General features: G+C 42.8%; 1 protein-coding gene and 1 long non-coding RNA gene across 7 annotated transcripts in view; one reads left to right on the top strand and one right to left on the bottom strand.

The window, feature by feature from the left end:
• The window catches only part of PDILT (protein disulfide isomerase like, testis expressed), a 42847-nt gene that overhangs the window by 9306 nt on the left and 17601 nt on the right, over window positions 1-15940 (bottom strand). For all 5 annotated transcript variants that reach the window (XM_038540201.1, XM_038540200.1, XM_038540198.1 and 2 more), the window contains 5 exons: window positions 13645-13851; window positions 7622-7755; window positions 6589-6726; window positions 3025-3135; window positions 2817-2942 (listed from right to left, as the gene is read on the bottom strand). In XM_038540201.1, coding sequence (XP_038396129.1) covers window positions 2817-2942; window positions 3025-3135; window positions 6589-6726; window positions 7622-7755; window positions 13645-13851 — 716 coding nt within the window. The remainder of the gene's footprint in view (window positions 1-2816; window positions 2943-3024; window positions 3136-6588; window positions 6727-7621; window positions 7756-13644; window positions 13852-15940) is intronic.
• Window positions 1-15940, top strand: part of LOC119872189 — an 80746-nt gene that overhangs the window by 58176 nt on the left and 6630 nt on the right. The window lies entirely within an intron of this gene.

The following is a 15940-nucleotide window of genomic DNA, read 5'->3' as shown; positions in this document are numbered from 1 at the left end:
GCCTCCATGTCCATCGAAAGATGAATAGATAAAGATGATGTGGTTTATGTATACAATGGAATATTACTCAGCCATTAGAAATGACAAATACCCACCATTTGCTTCAATGTGGATGGAACTGGAGGGTATTATGCTGAGTGAAATAAGTCAATCGGAGAAGGACAAACATTATATGTTCTCATTCATTTGGGGAATATAAATAATAGTGAAAGGGAATAGAGGGGAAGGGAGAAGAAATGGGTAGGAAACATCAGAAAGGGAGACAGAACATGGAAGACTCCTAACTCTGGGAAACAAACTAGGGGTGGTGGAAGGGGAGGAGGGCAGGGGGTGGGGGTGACTGGTTGGCAGACACTGAGGGGGGCACTTGACGGGATGAGCACTGGGTGTTATTCTGTATGTTGGCAAATTGAACACCAATAAAAAATAAATTTATTATTAAAAAATAATAATAATAAAATAAAATGTGACAGAAAAAAACTTAAAAAAAATAAAAAAGAAAATAATAAAAAAAGAAAAGGACAATGTGTATAAAGACTTGGTTCAATAACTGGGAGGTAAAAATGCTCAATACATGTCCACTCATTATTATTCTAGATTATTCTTCTGTCAAGGAAATTCATGACTTCATGCACTCATCATTCAACAAATATTCACGGAGTGCCTAATAGGTATTTTGCTAAGCATTAGGGTTATAAACAGCCCAAGGCAGACAAGATCTGTGTTTATGGCATTTATGTTCTAATGAAAAAGACAGACAACAAAGGAATAAACAAATTAACAAATTCAGATAGCAATGAGTGCCAGTTAGACAGTAAAACAGAGCACCATGATAGAGAATGACCATACAGGTGGAGTGAGGTCAGAGCTCAGTGTTAGGTAGGAAGGTCAGGAGGAGTATCTGAGAAGGTGACATTCTAACTGGAACCTGGGTGATGAGATAACAAGTCAGAGGAACATTGAATCAGGCACTGGAAACCACTGTTAGTGGAAAGGCCTGGGGTCAGGGAGCAGCTTAGAATGTTCTAGAATAGAAAGGAAAAGCCAGTGTGGCTTTGGCACTATGAGGGAAGAGAGTCACAGGAGACAAAGTTAGAGATGTATCAGAGATGAGATCAGAGCTCCAGTAAAGACACTGGCTTTTATCTGAATAAGATAGAAGGCTACTAAAGAATAGTGAGAACCAGAAAGTACCATGTTAATAATTTTTAAAAGATGACTCTGGTTGCAGAGAAGTAAATAGCAAGAGTGGAAGCAGGGACACCACAGCAAATGCTGATACGCTCAGGTCATTCATCCATCAAAGTATTAAGAGCCCTATTATGTGCCTGACACCCTTCTCTCTGCTGAGGAGTTGAAAACAAAGCAACAGATTAAAACCATCCTGGCATACTTTCAACAAATATTGACTAGCTGTGAACAAGATAAGATATGGGGGAATGACCTCTTATAATATCATCCATTTATTTTTGACTCTAAAATGGATCACTATCAGTAAAGGGCATTCAGGAAGCTAGATAGGTGGAGTGTAAAGGCCATTTAGAAACTTATCTCACAATATATGCCAACACAAACTTCACCTAGATTAAAGAGTTAAAAAAAATCTGGAAGAAATATGGCTACATATTGACTAGTATAACATAAGTACAGGGAAGCAATCAGATTGTGATCAGCTGAATTACTTCAAAAATTTATAATTGAATACACCAGGAAATATATTTACAAGAAGTATTTCTGTAATTGGAATAAACTTCCTGGAGAATAGTGTGGCAGGATGTAGCATGAACATTAAATATGTTCATGCCCTAATGGCTTTACTGTGTGTTTAATTATTTCATTTGAATTTTAGAGTAATTTTCCTCAAAAGGAAAATAATCTGCCATTACCATACTTTATTTTTTTTTAAGATTTATTTATTTATGATAGACACAGAGAGACAGAGGCAGAGGCAGAGACACAGGCAGAGGGAGAAGCAGGCTCCATGCAGGGAGCCCGACGCGGGACTCGATCCCGGGACTCCAGGATCACGCCCTGGGCCAAAGGCAGGCGCCAAACCGCTGAGCCACCCAGGGATCCCCATTACCATACTTCTTATAAAAAATAAGAGATAAGTGAAGTAAATGGCCCCCATAGTTCAAGTGGTGGTACATATAGGTATAGTGCTTGAGAAAAACAGATTTGTTTCTAACAATGATAGCAATAATAATAATAGCACCATCACTGAACATTTGCTCATTGCTTTACCTGTGGCACCTCTAATTCTTTCATGCAGTTCTCCATTTTACATAAGGTGACTGAAACTAAGTGGCTAAGAAACTCATGACAAAATTGCTTCTAAGAGGAAGAGAATTTGAACCCAGGTCTGCAATGCTAAAGCTTTGAGTCTAAGCAGTCACTTATCAGACAATCTGTGCTGCTTCACACCTTCAGCCTGTTCCTAATCCCTGACCTCAGGCAGAAGTAATCTCTCCTCCCCCTCACTTCTAGGTCAAAGACCACCTGCACTCTCTTTTGCTAGAGCTTGGTTCATCGAAAAAGCAGCCAAACCATCATGTTCCCAAGTAGACTTTCATAAAGATGAGGGAAGAAGAAGCATAGGTATGGCAAGAAAGGAAGAGATACTGGGCAGGAAGAAGGTAGGAAGCTGGTTTAAGTAGGAAATAATATGTAGTATCCATATGTAAATAAGGACAGTTGTATGCAGATGGATATGCAAATCACTCTTAAAATTTACAATAAGAAGGGCAGGCAAAGGGCATTAGTGTCTATGGGTCCTGGATACTCATCCAACAAGGGCAATAGTACTTTCCACAAACCTTGTTTGTAAATTCCTTTGATGCCAACTTATAATGCTTCATTATCATACCAAATGATTCTGAGCTTTTGGAGGCGAAGAGCAGCATGTGATTCAGGATATGCAATTCATAAATCAGGTCCTTGTTCTGAAATTACCAGGAAAACAGTTCATCCATGCACACAGCTGCCCCACCCACCCTTCTCCCAGGGACCCTTTGGCTTACTAACCTCAGTGTTGTATTCAATAACAAAATCTGTGAGGTGCTGTTTTATGACTTGATTGATGACTTGTTTGTTGGTAATGTCATTAATAAGCTCCTCGCGTTTCACAATTTTTCCCTTGGACAAAAAGAAGAAAGCATTGGAGGGCAGTAGCTTCCATAATGTAGACACTTAATAAATATAAATAGCATAATTTTTCCCATGGACAAAAGGAGAACACCATAATGACAAGTGTAATCCATAATCTAGGTATTTGGTAAATATGAACGGCCTGGCAGATTATTAACCTGTGAGTGGAATATGGGTCTGTGGCGGTTGTTAAAATTTCCAATCTACAAAGCAGGGAGTATAGTCAATGGTCAGTGAGTTGTTTCATTTTGAAATCCATCCAAATAGCTGTGCTAATGCTGAGCAGTTTCTTACCCACTGCTCCTAACCAATGACACTGTGTCAGGGATACTAAGGCAAGCTCATTTCTGGGAGATGCGGGACTTCTCTGGTAGGTGACATTGACCAGCTTTCTTAGAACTTCACTACAGTCAGGGGACCTTCCTTCTTTCCAAAGGGTCACACCAACATCATGGCCTGATGCGTCTCCTCCAGCTCCCTCCGTTTCCCTTCATAGGCATTTTCTCCAATATTTTGCATGCCTAATCCTGCTTGACGACTGCTTCTCAGAAGGACCAGGATTAACACAAGGAAAGAAATAATTCTCTGTGGCCCGAGATCAAAATCTTTGGGGGATGGAGAACAAAGACTTGGCTCTCTCTGGCTGATTTCTCCCAACTCTGTCTCTTCCCAACTCTTTGCCTTCACTGAGCCTACTCTCTAGTCCAAACCTCTTTCCTGAATTCCTACTAAAGCTACCTAATAATCTTCCAATTTCTCCCCTTGTTTTTCTCCCCTCACCTTTAGCCAGAGTGATGCTCTTAGAAAAACAACTCATGTCATTCTCTTTTTCAAATACGTCACAGCCCGTTGTCCTTTTTTTTTTTTTTTTACTGGAATTTGATTTGCCAACATATAGTATAACACCCAGTGCTCATCCCATCAAGTGCCCCCCTCAGTGCCCATCACCTAGTCACCCCATCCCCCCGCCCACCTCCCCTTCCATTACCCCTGAACAGAAATTTCACCAAAGAAGACATACACATGGCCAACAAGCACATGAGAACATGTTCCTCATCATTTGCCATCAAAACCACAATGAGGTACACCCCTGCTGTCTTTTGAACAAAGCTGAAACTCTTTTCTGGTCATGACAATAGTCTGATAATGCTAATCAGAATTATTGAGAGCTCATATTGTCCCAGCCATAATCCTAAATACATTATATGCAAGAATTCATTTAATCCTCATAACATCTCACTGAGCTATGAATCATTATTTCTCCCATTGTACAGTTGAGAACATATGGTGAAAAGTGAAGTGACTTGCCCAAGGTTGCTTACCTAGTGATCCCAACCAGCAGTCTGACTCTAGAGCTCATGCTTTTATCCATTAAAATAGACTGACTCTGTCCTAAGTGCATTTTTCAAATTTGATCTTTGGCTTTTGATATTGTGCTGAGGTTTATTCTGTGGAATTTTAAAAATTTTATGTGGTCCAAACTTTTTTTTTTTTTTTTTTAATTTTTATTTATTTATGATAGTCACAGAGAGAGAAAGAGAGAGGCAGAGACATAGGCAGAGGGAGAAGCAGGCTCCATGCACCGGAAGCCCGATGTGGGATTCGATCCTGGGTCTCCAGGATCACGCCCTGGACCAAAGGCAGGCGCCAAACCGCTGCGCCACCCAGGGATCCCTATGTGGTCCAAACTTATCAGTATTTCTTTTCATAGTTTCTGGGGTTTCTATCATGCTTTATAAAAGGGCTTTCCAACTCCAAGTTTAGAAAGCAACCCCCCGCCCCGCCATGGCATCTTCTAGTCTTTCCATGGTTTCTTTGTTATATTTTTAAATCAGAAATCAATCTGCAATTTAATTCAGTGGAAGGAGGATATATAGATTTAGCTTTATTTTTTTTTCTAAATGGCTACCCAATTCTCTCAACTCTAGTCATTAAATAATATATTTTCCCTATTGATCTAAAATATCTTTATCATATACTAGATTTCCATATATATTTGGATCTATTTTTGGATTCTGTTTTCTCATTCAAAGACACAAATCACGTTATTTTATTCTCCAACTTAAAACCTTGTAATAACTTTTAAGAGCCCAAATGAAAATGTAGTGACTCACAGTCTTAAGCAGATCAGTTTACCTATCTCCTATGTGGCTTTGGGCAAGTAACCCAATCTAAGCCATATCTATAAATAACATGATTATTTTAAGGATTTGGCTTTCTGTGGGGAGGGAGTAAGGCATGTTCCAGGAACCAGACTACAGTGTCTAGAGTAACACAGTTCAATAAACTTTCTGTGATGACAGAAATGCTCTGTATATCTATGTTGTCCAATAGATGCCACTATCCACATGTAGCTATTTTGATAGAGGAACTAAAATATTAATTAATTTTAATGTAAATAGTCACATGGGACTAGCAGCTGCCATATCAGACAGCTCAGATGATCTAATCTCAGATCAGGGAGGGAAAAGAGGAAGATGTGTAAAGAGGCTAGACTATGGAAAGCCTTGTGGGCCTTATTAGGGACTTGAGTCTTTATCCTAAGAATAATAGGAAGCCTTAAAGTGCTTTTGGTGGGAAGCAGGCAGGTGGCCATCACACTGAGTTATGGAAAGATTACTCTTCAGAGGATAAAAGAGAATGTGGCAGGCCAGTGGGGTGGATATTGCATTAGGCTATGGGATATGATGGTCACTTGACTTAGGACGGTAGCAATAGAGAGAAATAGATAAACTCAAGGGATATTTTTTTTAATAAAAAGTTTATTTTTTATTGGTGTTCAATTTGCCAACATACAGAATAACACCCAGTGCTCATCCCGTCAAGTGCCCCCCTCAGTGCTCAAGGGATATTTTGAACTTAAAATTGGTCGGTTTGGGGTGATGGACTGGTTATGAAGAGTGGAGAAGAGGGAAGGGTTAGAATAATGCCTGGGTATTACAGCTTTGCTCAGATGGGAGATTGGAGAAATGGTGATGCAATTCATTGAGAGAGGAAAAAAAAAAACACTGAAAGAGGATTTGGAGGGGAGATTATGAAGTTAGGCTTGGTCATGTTGAGAAATCTGGTGTTGGATATGAAAGTCTGGAGATAGAGAAGTCTGGCTGGAAATGGAGATTTGTAAGTCATGGGTGTATGGGTGGCAATTGCTGATGGAGGGTGGGTGGGAGAGCATGGACTACAAGAAAACACAGGGCAAAGGACTGAGCCTTCATGAATGGCATTTACTGGTTAAAAAAAGGAGGAGGAACTTACAATGGAAGATGTCTAGAAAGGCCAGAGAAACTCTGGGAGACTGTGATCTCACAAAAGCTGCCTAGTCCAATGCCACTTAGCTCACAAGTGGCAGAACCAGAATTTGTACTCAAAGCCTATAGATACATTCATAGTCCACTATTTTGAGCTGGAGACCCTTAACTAGCAAAAGAATGCAAGTCTTACCTTTTTGAATACCAGAAGACTGTCAAGGGTGACATGGAAACGCCCAATGGCATTGCTAATTGATATTACTCCAAATGTTAGTTCTGGGAAGTCTTTGATCATATCAAAGAACAACTCTGCCACTTCTTCCTCTAAATCCTGTTTGGGAAAGGATGGTTGGTGAGGCTTTGGTAGAAAGCAAAACATCTGGCTTATTTAAGGTCAAGGTGGAAATGGTGACCAATTCATCTCCTCACCTTTCCAAGTTCTGGGGTTTTCTTGGGTTCCCTAAGTCCCCTTTCATGAATGTTTCATACTCAGGATACTTCTATGGCTATGACTAAGGCCAAAATAGGCAAATCCACAGAAATTAATGAAAAGAACGGAGAAGTTCAACTTTTTCCAAGTTCTTGGAGTGAGGCTGTTCTAACACACAGGTTGAAACTTTTAAGCATTTTATTCCTTTAATTGCTTTCAGAGGCGGCAAATGATTTGACCACATAGATCACCAAATATAAACTTGAAATCAAGATATGGCTGTAGTCACAACCTTCATTCTAGAACTTCAAGAAAATCAGGGCTAGAAACACTGTCAAAAAGTGAGATGAGACAGAAAGGTACATACTCTCCCCAAGTAAAAATATAATGCCAAAGTTCTGACTTCCACTGGGGGGAAGGGAGGAGCAATCCAAGTTCCAGGAAATGAGTAAAGACATATAAGAAACTCATTCTCCACAAGGAAAAGCAATTTGCAAATTATTCGTTATCCAGTGATATTCTAAATAGACCTCCACAAGATCAGTTATGATATCAAAACCATTTTTAAAAATGTTAATCTCCCCTCTCTCTGCATTCCTATCCACCTTTCTGGTCATCCTCTGTTCTTTCCTTCTTCATTTTAACTCTGCAGTTACCCAGAAAACCAGCTCATTGGAAAAGGAAGAATGGGTATGGCATTAATCCAAATGAAAGACCTCTCCCCACCCTCATCCCCTCCCAGACACAGGAATCCTCACCAATTGAAAAGCCGCCTCCCACCCCTTGACCCCAGTACCTGGAAGAAGCCAACAATGACCAAGGGCCTAGATTTCACAAACTCTAACACTTGCTGGGTGTTATTGAACAAAAATGCTTTCTGGCTAATTTGTCTTCTCAACCAAACGACCAAGGCAGCAGATTCAACCACTCCTAGAGAGAGAGAGAGAGAGAGAGATAGAGAGCGTGAAATGGATCCCATAGCACTTTCCTCCTGAACTGGAGCAAGGCCTATTTTCTTCAAGTTCAATGAACAGAAATATCTGGTCTTGAGCTCCCACCCACTGAAGGCCAAGGTCAGTCCTTTCACTCCTTCCAGCCTCAGCCTCAAAGCATGAACATTTATAGCAGCAGTTAAACTTCATGGAGCACTTTCTAAGGACAAGGCACTGAGCTGAGCAATTTGCATGTATTACATCCCCACAACCACCCTACCCTATGGGATAGATATTCTTCCTCTCCCCGTTTTAAAGATGAGGAAATTGAGGTTAGACATGCCAGTGGCTACCTATTACTAGTGAACCTGAGAATCAAACCCAGGAGGAAGCATGCCCAGTCTTCTTTTCTTACCTACCTTCCAAAGTGACAAGAAAATTAATTTACTTTAAAAAAAATGTAAATGAATGAAATGTAATAAAAATACCAGTTAGCTCTATGACTCTGGGAAAACTCCATTATTGTCTGTGCTTCCACTTCCTTAGCGGAAGCACAGATGTCCCCTAAGGTCATAGAGCCTGACTTCTATTTCTCAGCTATCATAGAGGGGGTTGCCAAGCACACAAAAATCTTAGCTTCTAAAATTGAGACACATATACCATATCTGGGGAGATGAAACATTGTGCTAGAAAGTACGTTAGGCTACAGGTGGACATGCGTTTTTTAGGATCATCAATTCTACATGATAGTAGATAATATAGAGTATTATTTTCTATCAAAGACTGCTATAAAATGGAACATTTAAACTGAGTTTTTGAGATAATGCAATGTTTGCTGTGAGTAGCTTTGGACTATTATCTATAGGCCTTTATTCTTTTACTCACCATTCATTCCTTCACTCATTCATTCATTTGACAAATATGTGCTGAGTACCTATTATTGTGTTGTGCTTGGTCCCAGGGATATAATGGTGAGCAGAAACAAACACATTCACTGCTTTGCAGCTCTCATTCTGTTGAGTAGGACAATTGTCAAATAATTACACAAGTATATAATCAGAGCCTAAGTAGGTATTCACAAACAAAGTTCTATGAGCCTGTAGCAAGGATACATGTCCTAGACTGTGAAGTCAAGGGGGGCTTCCCAGAGGAGATCACTTATGAACTGAAAACTGAAGGACACATTAGGAGTTAATAAGGAAGTAGGAACAAGAAGAACAGAACTGGACAAGGAAGGAGAGGGAAAAGCTTTTGGGCAGAGCAAGCAGCCTGTGCAGGACAAATTGCAACATGGGGCTTGATGAATGCATGTTGAATTGGTAAATCGACTGGAAAGGACTCTATTTTCAGCATCTTTGCTTACATTTCCTGAGAACATAAGGCCATTTTAAAAACTTACAAGGACATATATTTCCATGCAGAAAGGTGTACAAATTATAATGTATAGTTTGATGAATTTTTACAAAATGAACACACCTGAATACCACTCAGATCAAGAGATAGACCATTACCAGGCCCTCCAAAGACCACTTGTGCCTTCTCTCAGCCCCTAACCCACCCCTACCTGAGGGTAACTGCTACTCTAATAGCATGAGTTAGTCTGCCTACTCTTGAACTTCACACAAATGGAATCACACAGTGCCTGTTTTGGAATCTGGCTTTGTTACCTGAGATTCATCCATATTGTTGCATGTTCTGTGTAGCATTCTGTTGCGTGAATGTTCTATAATTTATTTATCCATCCTCTATTGGTGCACATTTGGGTTGTTTCCAGTTTGGGACTATTAAGAATTAATTTTCGTGCATGTCTCTGGGGGCACGTTGCATGCACTTCTGTTGAGTACATGCCCAGGAGTAGAACTTCTGGTCATAGGGGATGCCGTGTTCAGCATTAGCAGATACCGATTAGGCCATTTTAAAAGCCACAGTGAGTCAGGCCAATAGAAGTTCATAGAAGGACGATGTGCTGGCCTCAAGGGACAGAGAAGGGTTGTGGGGGACACTCCGTGCCACCCTCAGACCACAGCACTCCACCCTGCTGCAGTGCCCCTCTCTCTCCTGGATTCAGCCCCAAAGCTGAATTTCTATTTTCAACATTCCAAGCCATCTTTCAGGAACAGGCACATATCATGGAAAGTTTCCCTTATAAGCATTTGTCTGAAAAAAATTATGTTTTAAGTGCTCTGGAAGGGACAGGTTTCAAAGTTGTGAGGATACTGAAAAAAGGTGAGCAAAAACCCTCCAAATGCATTTGATTTTCAGGTCATCAGAACCATCGCTCCTATCTCATTTTGTGCCACTGTCTCCTGTGGTCCACACGGCATTCGTACCCTATCCTCCAGCACACCAGACTTTGCCATCTGCCAGTCCCTCTGCCTGGGCCGCTTTCTCCTCAGCAGTCAGGGTAACTCTTCTGGCTTATTTAGTTTGAGGTTTGGGTGTTTCTTACCACCCCCAACCCCATCAATCATATCATTCTCTAGTTTATGACCTGTTGCATTTAATTCATCGAGTCAGTCTTTTTCTGAAATTGTGATTTTTGGTTAGCTTGCTCACTAGCTCCTGTAATGTCTGGCTCGTACTAGGTGCTCAGGAAATAATTATAGGATGAATAAATGAGGTGAATAAATCATAACATAAGCTGGCTTGAAGGAACTTGATCTTGAGCCATCTTCTCTGGGATATCTGAGCTCTGTTTGCCCCTCTGAACCCATGGGACCAAGGTAGGTTTGAATCTGGCAAATAGTTTGTTTACTTGCAGATCAGTCACTGCCTCTATTGGGCAGGTGTCTCCCTGGCACTTGGCTCTGAACCAGAGGACATGGTAATAACTGAGGTGTGAACACTATGTCAATGATTGACTGGGGCTGTGGCCCCACTGCATATTTCCAGACACAAGCTGTGAATGCATCATTAACTGAGGCCCTGAAGCTAAACTGAGTTCCCCTCCCTCCAGGGAATCTCCCACCATCAATCCTTGGGAGACTAGAGGAGAACCAGAACTATGGCTTTGACCCAGCAAGGACTAAGCCCCACATGTCTCCTGGAAAAATTTTCAGAAAAGCTCGTACAGGAGACTAGTAAAGCTCTGTTGCCCCTCTTAGCTCAGGGAAGCCCTGTCAAGTTGGCAGAACTCTTTAGGAAATGAGAAATTGGAAGACTGGCTCAAATTCTTTTTTTCTTTTTTTCAAGATTATTTATTTATTTATTCATGAGAGACACAGAGAGAGAGAGGCAGAGACACAGGCAGAGGAAGAAGCAGGCTCCATGCAGAGAGCCTGATATGGGAATCGATCCCGGGTCTCTAGGATCAGGCCCTGGGCTGAAGGCAGGTGCTAAATCGCTGAGCCACCTGGGCTGCCATGGCTCAAATTCTTATAACTAGTGTTTGTTCTAAATCCAGGCCCTGGCTCCCTCCCAGCATCCCACTGCCTCTTTCCCTGGTTGGGGATAATACTGAAGACAAAGAGGGATGAGCAAGATAGAAATATGGGCTGACTCCTTACCCCAAGACTGCCTGCAGTGAGCCCTTGCAATTCTATCCCACTCAAACTCAAAAACTACTCAGGAAGTGTTCCAGGCACTGCACAAGGGTCTGGAAACTAACAGTTTGATAACAATAAGAACCACATCTGCCATTTACTTTGAGTGCAGCACAACGTAGAGCAGAGATTGGTCAATGACAGCCCAAGGCATTTAAAAAAAAAAAAAAAAAAAAGGGATCCCTGGGTGGCGCAGCGGTTTGGCGCCTGCCTTTGGCCCAGGGCGCGATCCTGGAGACCCGGGATCGAATCCCACATCGGGCTTCTGGTGCATGGAGCCTGCTTCTCCCTCTGCCTGTGTCTCTGCCTCTCTCTCTTTCTCTCTCTGTGACTATCATAAATAAATAAACATCTAAAAAAAAAAAATGACAGCCCAAGGGCCAAATCTGACCTGTAGTTGACTTTATAAATAAAGTTTTATTGGAACCCAGTCACACCCATTTGTTTACGTAGGACTGCTTTTCTATTGCATCAGCAGAGTTTAGTAGCTGCTAAAAGAGATAGTCTGGCTTGAAAGGCCTAAAATATTATCTGGTCCTTTGCAGAAAACATTTGTGGGCTGCAATGCTTATTAGCTGGGGATCCTGGAGGAAGTTGTTCTACTTCTCTATGCCTCCAATTCCCGATCTGTAAAAGTACCTGCTACACTGAGTAGTTGTGACATAGGTAAAAGGGGCCAGAATAGTGCTAGAGCACAGTAAAGGGTTCAGATATGTGTCGGGGCCTTGTCCCTTACAAATTTGTTTCACCTAATCTGTGACCCTAGGAGGTAGATACTGCCACCATCCCCATTTTACAGACGAGGAAAATACAATGTGACAAGAGGGAGGAACTGTTCTTCAGGCACACGGCAAGGATTTAAAGCCAGCTGGGGTCTGCCAGTTGTGGCAACCTCTTTAGAGCACCCAGGAAAAGAAATGAGATCAACTCTTGCCCTTGTGCTCTTTCTAGACATTGAAGAACAGATATGGTTCTGTGAAATGAGGGCCTTGAGGTGGAAGCACAGGTGCTTTGGGACTCCAGAGGAGGGCAGGCACCCTGATCTGAGCAGTCAAAGGAGACTTCTTAGGGGAGGCAGTGTTGCAGCTTCTTGCATGAATAGAGGAGGTCCCAGGCACCAGCTCCTACCTAAAGGGGCTCAGACAGTCTGGAAGTTGCCACATTGTCACCTTTATTCAAGAGGAGCCCGACCTCACCTCGGAGGGGCCCCCCTCTTCACTACTGTCAACCCCCCTCCCCCATTGTCCCACAAACCTCCAGGGAGCCATTGCACTGCCTGGTCTTGTTTGTAATCCACCCTGAGGCTGGCGCTTTTCGCTGGCAAGTCTGGCCTGTGTCTCATGCCCCCTTGTGTCCGCTCAGGGAACTGCAAGGCATCCTGTGGCACCTGCAGATGGTGGCACTCTTGGTTTCTGCAACAGGCTTATTTCAGACTTGCTAAATGTCAGACCCTGCAAAAAACTATCTCAGTTTCCTGATTCAATCATTCACACATGTATTAGGAACTTTCTACTAGCATAGTACAGGCTGTGCTGGGCACATTGGCATTTGTCAGTTTCATTTTATCCATCCATCAATTTTGTACACATTTATGCATTTATGTATTTAGCATTTTTAAAAACTAGGACTACCATGTGCCGCACTGAGTCACATAATTCTTCAAGCATCCTTGACACCAAGGTAGGGCTTGAGGCATGGTAGTTTCTCAATAAAAGAGTGTTGAATAAATGAATGAACAAGTTAACGAATGAAGTGGATGATAGAAGCTAAAGTGTTTGGTAGTCACCCTGTCCCAAATCTGTCTTGTTTCATCATCTCCTACTCTCTCCTTTCTTGGCCTAGGACCCTGCTAAAATCATTCTAAAGTAGAAGATTGGGGTGGGAGATGGGATGTGGGGTTAGGAACTCACTCTCTGGTCTCTGGCAGCTTACGAACCATGCATCTCACTATCTCCCACCTCATGGTGCTTCTACGGCTCATCAACTAAGATGCAAGCTGTGGTGGAGGCAGCTATGTATTCACTAAATTTTTCCTTATGGACACAGATCAGGGCCATATTGCTCAGCCATTCAGTTGAGTGGGTCCACTTAGAATTTTGGTCAATGGAAAGAGATGTGAGGTTTGCCACTCCCAAGCCTGGGTCATGAACATCAGTGGCAACCCTCTGCCTTCCTGCCCCAGCTACTGGCTAGATACAGAAAATGGCAGGGAGCTCAGAAGCCCTAAGGGAAGTCAAAGCTGCAAGCTGGAAGGAACCTGGGTCCTTGATATTATGCCACTGAAATGCTGGTGTTTGTGTTTCCATAGCTAGCACTACCTTGATTGACACACAAGCATTAATTACCTTTGCAACTGATGGGTTCCGACCTGTTGCCTTCAAAGAACAGCTTCAACTCTGGGGCCTTCTTAACATCAAACTCCTTCTGAAGTTCCTTCTCGACTGTAATGTCCACTTTGCCAAAGCCGAGCCCATTCTTGCCTTTGCCCATGACTTCCACGGCTTTGCCCAACTCCTTAGCCAGGTTCCTGGATTGTTTGGAGGATGGGTTGTCTGAAAGAGTCAGTATAAATCAGAACTTGCTAGAGCCTCTCCCACTCCCCATCTCCCAAGGAGGAGGCTGGGTTTCTCCCACTTAGCTCCTGGGCCTTCCTCAGGCCCTGCTACAGTAGGTAATTTTTCAGCAATGTGACAGGATGCAAGGCACATATTTCATGAAATTGGCCATTTTGGAGGCACTTCAGGGAACTCTGGGCTCAGCAACACTGGAAGTAATACAACTTTGGGGAACTCGTTCCAAATCTGCGAGTCTCACTTTCTTCATGGGTAAAATGAGAAAAATTTTATCGACTACCCCATAGAGTTCTCAGCCAAGTAAGACGTACTTAACAATCAGTTATACAGTGCTTATCAATTTCTAAGAGCTTTCCGTGCATTGAGCCATCTAATCTTCTCAGCATTCCTATAGGGTAGGTGTGGTTATTATCTCAATTCCATAGATGAGAAAACTGATGGGAAGTAAAATGTCCTACTTGCCCAGGGCTATGTGGCAGTGAGACATATAGCCAGGATCTGGAAGTACTCAATCGCCTCTCTAACCAACACTGGGTGTGTCAAACCCTCAGCATAGTGCCTGGCACATGATAAGGGCCGCTGTTATTATTATTATTGTACAATTTCTGTGGTCAGAAGTTAGAGGAGAAAAGAATGAGGGAGCATGCGTGCCATCTGGTGGAAAGTCCTGGAGTTACAGGCCACATTGAGCCCTTCCAATTGCCCTGTGGTTGCTTGTAATACATCAGGGACTCTTAGTCTCAAATAAGGAAGTCAGGTGTGAGAAGAGGTTACAATGCTCCCCCACCTTCTCAGAGTCTTCCTCTTGGGGTAAGTGGTGTCTAAGAGACCTCACACTCTGGATTAGGATTCCTTGGCCCCTCCTATTCCTGGGCTGCAGGGTGGGGGTTAGGAGTAGGGAGCCTCTTTCTGGAAAACCTTAGGGAGCTGGCATGGAATTCTGGCCCCAAGCAGGCCTTCCTGGCCTAAATGAGAGAGCACTAAAAGGTGCTTACGTTTGCCTTCCTTTCTCCTGATAACCCTGAGAGATTGCAGGACCCTCCCTGCCTTGATGTCTGCGGCAGGTGGACTGAGCCAGGGCAAGGGGTCATTGATTCCCTCTCAAGCCAGAATGCATTGTGTCAGTCCCCACCCTTCTCCTCTGTCCATCTGGAGCACACTTGGAGAAAGTGCAAATCACCTCCACTGCCTGGGCAACTTCCAAGTCCAACAGAGAGGGCTTTTGTAAAGCAAAACCCAGAGAGCCAGCTCCAGGACAACTGGCACATGCCCCACCAGTCAGTCAGCACACCTGTTCCTGCGATGGAACACGAAAGTGAATGATTGTTTTCATTAAATTCCCAATCAATGCATAGGGAATGCTACTTTTGCCTCTCCACTGCCTGCTTTGTCACCATCATTGTCTTTGATACCCCCCATCCATCATCACCAGCAGGCGCTGGCCTATTGCCAGCTGCTCTAGCCCTCAGGCCTCATCCCTTGGCTTCCTTGTGGATTTAGTCCTGCCTGGCTCAGGGTTGCTGGTTGACAGTGTGTCCAAAGCAGAGTCCCTAAGGCAAGCAGCTGAGAGCAAGAAAAACACATGGAATAATCGTCCAAATGGTGGAACTTTTAGAGCTTCCACACACAATCCAGTGCTCCTGAGTAGCTAGAATGAAAGTGAGAGAAATAGGCTGTGATAACGGGAATGCTGGGATCCTAAAGCTAGCTGGATAGGATCTAACAATAACAGGAATTGAGATTTATCCATCCATCCATCCATCCATCCAATCATTCATAATTCATTCAACAAATCTTTTCTGGAATCTACCATGTGCCAGACACTATTCTAGGTACTGGGGATTTAACAATCAACAGATCAACATCCCTGCTATTGTTGGAGAAGGCAGAAAATAAATAAGTAAAATATATACTATATAAGATGCTAAGTGCTATGGAGACAAAAGAAGCAGAGCTGGAGGTTAGGAGTGTTAGGAGGATTGAGTTTAAGTAGGGAGGCCAAAGGAGGCCTCACGGAGAAGAAACATTTTAATAAAGACTGAAGGAGGTGAGGGAGATGGAGGGACAG

The sequence above is a fragment of the Canis lupus genome, chromosome 6, assembly GCF_011100685.1.
Source record: "Canis lupus familiaris isolate Mischka breed German Shepherd chromosome 6, alternate assembly UU_Cfam_GSD_1.0, whole genome shotgun sequence".
Classification (NCBI taxonomy): domain Eukaryota; kingdom Metazoa; phylum Chordata; class Mammalia; order Carnivora; family Canidae; genus Canis; species Canis lupus.
The sequence above is the reverse complement of the archived record's forward strand: the minus strand, read 5'-3'. Positions and strand labels throughout refer to the sequence as shown.